This window comes from Chenopodium album, chromosome 24 (genome assembly GCF_948465745.1).
Source record: "Chenopodium album chromosome 24, dcCheAlbu1.1, whole genome shotgun sequence".
Taxonomy (NCBI): Eukaryota; Viridiplantae; Streptophyta; class Magnoliopsida; order Caryophyllales; family Amaranthaceae; genus Chenopodium; species Chenopodium album.
In genome coordinates, this window is record NC_137857.1 from 32,687,356 (window position 1) to 32,694,720 (window position 7,365).

The 7,365-nt window shown below is 32.1% G+C and overlaps 1 protein-coding gene and 1 non-coding gene across 2 annotated transcripts; one reads left to right on the top strand and one right to left on the bottom strand.

Annotated features, from left to right (window-relative positions):
* Positions 1 to 2,660: 2,660 nt before the first annotated feature.
* Positions 2,661 to 5,716, bottom strand: LOC145612185 (putative yippee-like protein Os10g0369500). The gene is made up of 3 exons (XM_081667563.1): positions 5,333 to 5,716; positions 3,855 to 3,963; positions 2,661 to 2,972 (listed from the first exon to the last, which is right to left on the bottom strand). Exons 1-3 carry the CDS (start codon positions 5,473 to 5,475, stop codon positions 2,889 to 2,891), a joined length of 336 nt encoding a protein of 111 aa, XP_081523689.1. The 5' UTR covers positions 5,476 to 5,716; the 3' UTR covers positions 2,661 to 2,888.
* A 1,354-nt stretch (positions 5,717 to 7,070) lies between these two features.
* Positions 7,071 to 7,151, top strand: TRNAL-CAG (transfer RNA leucine (anticodon CAG)). The gene has a single exon. It is a non-coding gene; the product is annotated as a tRNA-Leu (tRNA).
* The last annotated feature ends 214 nt before the right edge of the window (positions 7,152 to 7,365 follow it).

The window sequence follows — 7,365 nt, forward strand, 5'->3', positions numbered from 1 at the left end:
TCTCACTTTCTATCTCTTGGGGAAAGAAGACTGAATTATTGTTGTCCCTTCACACATATCTTGGGACATAAACACATGCCCTTACTCATTCACATGGAGATAAGCAATGAATTAGTCACTAACATGCTTACGTTTTTGGATCAAATGCCAACTAATTATACCCTTTTCATCAACACAAGATTCTAAGTTCCTTGCATTATTTTTGGGAATTATTCTGTTCATACTATTAACACTTTTTTTTTTTTTCAGTATGTGGTTTTAAAAATAATTTCAAGCAAGGAATATAGTTAAATGAATTTTACCTATTATTTTTTTGTGAAAATTTCAATTCTTTGATAAAATTAGTTGAAGATTAGATTAAAAACTAAATGATGAACCTAATATGTTAGTTAAATGTTTAATAATATTTGTAAACATATTTTCTTAAATTCGTATATGAAAAATATTGGTATGTGCAAAATGATGTAACGTGACATCTTTACATAAACAGATTGCACATGATTTAATAAATATGGTGGCCATTATATTGGTGGGGATAAGAATATAACCAAATTTGTTAGTAAAGTTAGCTTAATTTGAGAGGTTATTTGGCCAAACTGTACGGTATAGTAAACAAACTTCTCATTTTAGTAAAAAAAAAGTATTTTGCCAAACAAATGTTTTAATCATTTCTTTCATGTCATACCTAACAAAATAGTCCCCAAGGTATAGCAAATATAAATAGATTTAGGGTTTGTTCACTTCAGCTTAATTTCAGTTCAATTCACTTCAATTCCAATCAGTTCAGTTCAATTCAGCTCAGCTCCTAATTTCCTTCTCTCATAAAATATTCATTTCAACTCAGTTCAGTTCAATTCAGCTCAGCTCCTAATTTCCTTCTCTCATAAAATATTCATTTCAACTCAGTTCAGTTCAATTCAGCTCAGCTCCTAATTTCCTTCTCTCATAAAATATTCATTTCAACTCAGTTCAGTTTAGCTCTAATAAGTTAAGTTCAGTTCAGCTCAAATCAGCTCACTTCAGTAAATGTGAACAGACCCTTAAGCACTTAACACATGCATTCCTTAGAATCCTTACTAAAAGTAAATTTTTACTAATAAAAAATAGTGATAAGTGCAGTTACCTAAATTGGGGTATAGATATCTTTAGCCTAAGCTATCCACATGATCACAAGCGAATTGCTTTTCATGCATGGTAGAGGCTAAACCACTAACTATTAGTAATGGATGTCAAACCCTAACCTTAGTAACAAACTTGTTAAGATTTTACCAATAAAGGTAATTGCTAGCTCATAATTCAAATGATTTATTTTACGTACATTCTCCTTTCTTTTTTACTTAACCTACCTTGATTTTTACACTATTTGCATCCCCTCCTTTAACCATATTTTGTGAGTTACATAATGTGCAATCTCATTATGATTTTTACTTTTCGAGATTTGAGTACAATAACTATAGCTAAAGGACCTAACTTGCATTTTCATGGGTAACATTCTTCTTTTTTTTTTTTTTTGAAGAATATGGGTAACATTCTTAGATGGATCTCAACTCTCAAGTACAATAAGGTCAATAACAAGAATAGAAAGAACATTGAAGGAAGTGTGGGAGTGGGACAAAGAGACGTTTCACATAAAATGAGCAATACAATACAATAAGATTATTATTAAATAAAAATATAAAAAATTATTAAAAATCAAAAAAAGGAGGGGAAGAGTTGTGTGAATAAGAAGCCGTTATATTTAAATTTGGGGCATACATTATCTTAGTTTCATGGCTACAAAAAAAACACGATCCTTTTTCCACATATCATTATCATGCAATTCCGGGTCAATTTACCCGGGGCCCCACATAACACAAGACACATAGTAGGCTTACTACTTTGAGGTGGACTGTGACAAGGCCCATTTTACCCTCATGTCTGTGGACTGTGGGCCCACAAATCTCTTTAGTGCTGGACCACCTGGCCCACATATCACTGTAATTTTTGCAATATGTCTACTTGTTTGTTTGACATTTGCTCTGTTGGTATTTGTCCATATTCATTCAACATGAAACAATAAAAATTTATAGAAAAAAATTACTGGTCCACATCACTTATTAAAGGCACAAACTTTTAGATGATGCATATTGCATACTCTTGTAATTTGTAAATATCAGCACCTCATCCCATTTGATAAGAAAATGTAAGGGTCAAATAGCCAAATAGGGCACGTAAAGTGGTCAGGATGGAGTAACATCACCACCAAGATTCTTCAGCTATTCGCCTTATTGATACTGTGATTTAAACTAGTTATACAAGTATGATAAGTTTACTAAGACAAATTTAGTATTTGAGCAAAGTATACAATGTACGGAGTAAGTTTTATACATTAACACAAACTTTTCCACAATTTTTTTTTAATAGGGACATAATTGACATTCAAATGGACCCAAGATCTCCGGTTTATAAGTCAAAGAGCTAGCTAACTGCTCTAGCCTTCAATCTTATATAGGAAGTAGTATCAAACTATTGTATCCTCCGTAATATATTCTTGGATTAAATTCAAGCATAATCGAAAAGGATAGGCAATGTCCCCAATTCCTTTGCATGTGAACGAATAATACTAACACTTTGGGGAAATGGGGAGTATAATTGAAAGAGTAAAGACAAATACGAGACTTTTGACAACTATCAAATCTTTTTCAAACTGTACATCCTGCTATTTGGTGACGAAAACAAAACATTATAAATTTTCAAGCTCCTAATAATTTGGCTCACAACCAAGCTAAAATACTTTGTATAACGCAGTATCTAAAATGATGCATCATAAATCAAGCTTGATGTTCTAAAGTGTGAAGAATCACAAGACTAATCTATACTACAGCACTGCATGAAAGTGCTTGAAAGCATTACCAGCCAACCTTCAGCATTCTATATTTCTCTAGAATGTACATCCCTTCCTTATACTTTTGGCTCTCTTCATATGCCTTCTCCTGCATTCACATCAATGATACATTAATATACACCTGATAAACTAACTCAGTAATATAACAACTGATGACCTCATAGCAGAGCCGGTAAAAGTTGTATCTCCGAAATGTATTGAATAGAAAGGCCGAAAATAAATAATTCCTTGATGTTTAGTTCATAATACAATTGTTTAGAACTTGGTGGACAGCTTAGTCAATGTTAGTAACTACAGAAAAGTCTGTCTCCAAGACGATCAAATCTAATCAGTTAGTCAGGACAAAACCTGCCATTCTAGCTTGCATATGCACAATTAGAACAAGAAGTGTAAAAACCCTGATACCACAGCAAAATCAATCTTATCGTCATCTCAAGGATATTTATTAAACCAGTTTGTAGGAGCGTGATGTTTAGCAAATGCATCAACACATGAAGTTGGTATTGACAAATAGAATGGAAAGTGGGAGCAAGACCTCTCATGAATATATGACATCATGGTTTGCTAGCAAAAGATTCTCAATCTATTTATCAAAAAATTCAATTTTAAAACAACATAGGAGTTGCAAATCTCAAGCTATTTACCATCTACATTGGATCAAACAGAAAGTAAAATGGACAAAGTAACAATTTAATCCATCAAACTGCTGTGATCTTTCATATATATATATATATATATAAAATGTATGTATAATGTAATGTATGATATATAATGTATGATATGCTATGAAGTAAAAAAGATAAAGTTTAAGTAGGCTATCAAATTTATGGTAGTATACAGCTACAGATACAAGTTAAAGCTACTGCAAATATGAGCACAACACATGCAGTGGACTGGCCAAAACATTAAAAAATGTTTGCTTGTATAGCTAGTGCATGAAAGAGCAGAAATTGATCACTCTGATACTTACATATTTCCAACCGAGTATTTGCAAGCAAGAGCTACAATATATGTCGCTGACAGCGTGCAATCCACTTGTAAGATGTCGTTCCTCAGTAGGCCCAAGACAGATATTAACTCTGAAATGTTTCAGTAAATAAGTTCAATAAGTTTGACACAAAACAGCGTTAACTGAATTAGATAGTATTGCCTATAGAAGGTGAGAACCCAATTTGCAACTCTGAGCATAAGCATAATGGAAATCTAGTCTTCTGACCCTTCTTATTGGATGACCTTTAATGATGCAAACACTTCAGTTGGACATCAGTCAATTTTACTAGGACACACGACAATGAAATCTGATACAGACTAATTTTGTCAGAGCTTCCTTGTGTTGGTTCTGATGCACAAGTCACCACAATTTGAGTTTGTAAAGCTTATCAAGACTATAAAGCATCTACATTGATAAGATGACATGACAACATTTCAAGGAGGGTTGCAACTTGCAAGGGTGTCTCTTTAACCCACTCTTAAATTTTTTCAACCAGTGGTGAGAGCATAAGCATCCATATATATATGCCCTAAATTTTTCGTACTAAGGTAGAAGTGTTCCAATGTCAAATTCAACTATATGGTGAAGACTGAAGAGTTTCATTTTTTGGGTCCAAATTAAAATATTAAGAGTCCACACTCATATTTGACAAGACTTAACACAAGTACTTGAGGTAAAATGAAAACATGATAAAGTGATAAGCACAAAGCACACCTAATAATCGTCCTTACATATAATCTTTCTATATAATTCCACCTAGTCAGTATATGCTAATTCATCTTGATAACCATCTCACTAAACGGAAGTGAAAGGATATCTCAAACTTGTTAACGCCACGAGTTTCCATTTCCAACTTGCAACCTACTTTGCATGTCTTATCCCAGCTTGTATATTGAATGTATTGGTGTATAAGAAACCACAAAGGGTAGTTATGAAGACGGGGTTCCATCCCACCTTTCAAAACTTAGACCAACTAAGGTAGTTAACATCCACTCCGAATGAGTAAAGTATGCAGACTTAACAAAATAGCAGGAGATTTTTATTGATGTATTCAAGTATCATATTATTAACAATTTGAATCCAAGTACCATAACATTCATCAAATTCAGGTTCACCTTCACTTAATCTTCAATAAAGCTTCTCCAAACAAGCTAATTACAACACTAACACACTTCCATTCAACAACATAACATTTCATAGGGTATGCAAGAACATCATTAATTAATTTATTTTTTAATCATTTTGGGGAATAGGATGATCATCAACATTACAATTCTAATTAATTCAATTCCATAAATTTATAAATACAAATTCATTATCATTATCGCTATATATTACCACCTACTGTATTAAATGGGCCGTAAAAGCAATACATAAAAGTTCCAAGAAAATCGGAAGCAGAACAAATACTAAAAAAATAAAGGAAAATGAAGAGAAAGAGAGAGAAGCATACATACACACTTCTGAAGAGATAAGCTTTACCAAAACGCCCCTGAAAGTCCTTCGAAACGATGTCGTCTGGAGATGCAGAGTCAACTTTACAGCAGCTGCATTTGAATATCCTTGGACCTGGAACTGATTCTATAAACAATCTTCCCATTTTAATAACTGCTCAATTTAAAAACAATTCAATTCAAAACCCCTTTTTCAAATTGAAAATTTAAAAAAAAAAAAAAAACATATGAAATTCGGAGAAATTAAATTAAGATAAAGAACCAGAAAGATTAAAACTTGGAATATGATGATGAAGGTTGAAGAAGATGATGAATAGCCCTAAATATTTTATTTTATTTTTTTACAAGAAAGAGGTTGATGGAGAAAATAGGTGGTTTTGAAGTTTGAAAAAAAGGGAGATAATTTTTTTTGGGCTGGGTTTAATTTTTGATTTTAAAGTAGCCCATTATTTATCAGCCTCATGTAAAACAAATAGCTTTAGACTAATCTAGTGAAAATTATGGACAAGGTTGTCATTTTCTTTATTATAATCCACCTATTTGGCTATTCACATCGTAGAAAGTAGAAAGTAGAAACTAGAAAGCATGTGATACGACTATACGAGTAATGGCTAACAAACACTAAAACAAGTTCAATGTATACTCCTTGCCAAATATCTAAAGTCTAAACACAGACCATATTTTTTTTTATCAAGACCGATAGTTTTACTATTATAGATATTTTAAGGTTACGCGGAATGTTCTTAAAAAATTCAGTTTCTAAAGTTTTAATAGACGTAGTCAAGATCTAGTCTCAAAAGTTTCAGACATATGTATAGAGATAATAATAGAGTTACAGATTATAAAACTTCTCTTGGTCACAAGACATAAGCATCAACAAATAAACCCTTTTTAGACGGTAAGTTTTTCTATTTTCTTAACTTTGATGGATTAGATTTTAGTCTTGGGATAAGACAAACCTATTTGTATCATTGTATCTTTCTTTCTTTAAAAAACAAGTTCAATTCTTATGCATAAAATATGGTAATATATGAGTTACAATACTTATTGAACGATTTCAAACCTAAGAAGTGTTATGCATATTATCTTGTCAATATTCCAATTAACTTGATGAATATATTGTCAAATCGTACAATTAATCAAAGCTTTGAAAGATTAGTGGACATCTTTGATTCTATTAGCCATATGCTACTAGAGCTGTTAAAAAATGACTCAATTTGACCGGAATGTGACAAAAATCGAAGTAAATTGCTACATTGTTAACACATTTGATTGTATTAATACAATGATGTACACAAACCATTGTCTATTATGACATGAGCTAGTTAGACCTAAGCCCACTATTGAGTATTGATTGCAAACCTGATTTGATAGCTCTATTTTCTGTGAAGGCTTCATTAGAATCTATCATTACTAGGAATTTGATTATGGTCAATAGGCGGTTAGGCCTATAGGATTAAAATTAGTGACCAAGCAAAGAATATATGATGAAAGGCTTTTTTGTTTTATGACCATTTGATTATGGCCATTGGGCCTATTTATGGGTAATGTTTGTAATAAGTTTATGATGAAAAGTTTAGTCCACTTTGTATAACAATTGACAAATTAACCCAACAAAAACAGCCCATTGAATGACATGCTTGCACTTGCACATGGTGTGATGGTGATTGACCTGATTGTAGAAGCTAATTGGACCGAAAGTAAGAATGTCAGTTTATTTATGAAGAAACTGAACAACAAAGTCAAGATGGCCGAGTTGGTCTAAGGCGCCAGTTTCAGGTACTGGTCCGAAAGGGCATGGGTTCGAATCCCATTCTTGACAAATTTTTTTTTTTTTATTTATTTTTTTTTTTTTTTGGGGGGGATCTTAAATTACCATATTTGCTTAGGATATAATCCATAAATTAGCTAGAATTTTGTGTCAAAAAAAAAAAAAAAAAAAAAAATAAAACCTAGGGTTTGGAAGTTTGGAGCAACAAATGAAACGATAAATTCTTTGCCTCTACCTAATAGCTTGAGTCTTTAATGGCTCTAAT

What these genes read in the sequence shown, in the direction of transcription:
- LOC145612185 (XM_081667563.1), bottom strand. Translation starts at nt 5,475, where the DNA reads ATGGGAAGATTGTTTATAGAATCAGTTCCAGGTCCAAGGATATTCAAA. An exon ending in GCTTATCTCTTCAGAAGTGT is followed by an intron (nt 3,964 to 5,332) that starts GTATGTATGCTT and finishes GAAACATTTCAG; the next exon opens with AGTTAATATCTGTCTTGGGC. An exon ending in AAATACTCGGTTGGAAATAT is followed by an intron (nt 2,973 to 3,854) that starts GTAAGTATCAGA and finishes ATGTGAATGCAG; the next exon opens with GAGAAGGCATATGAAGAGAG.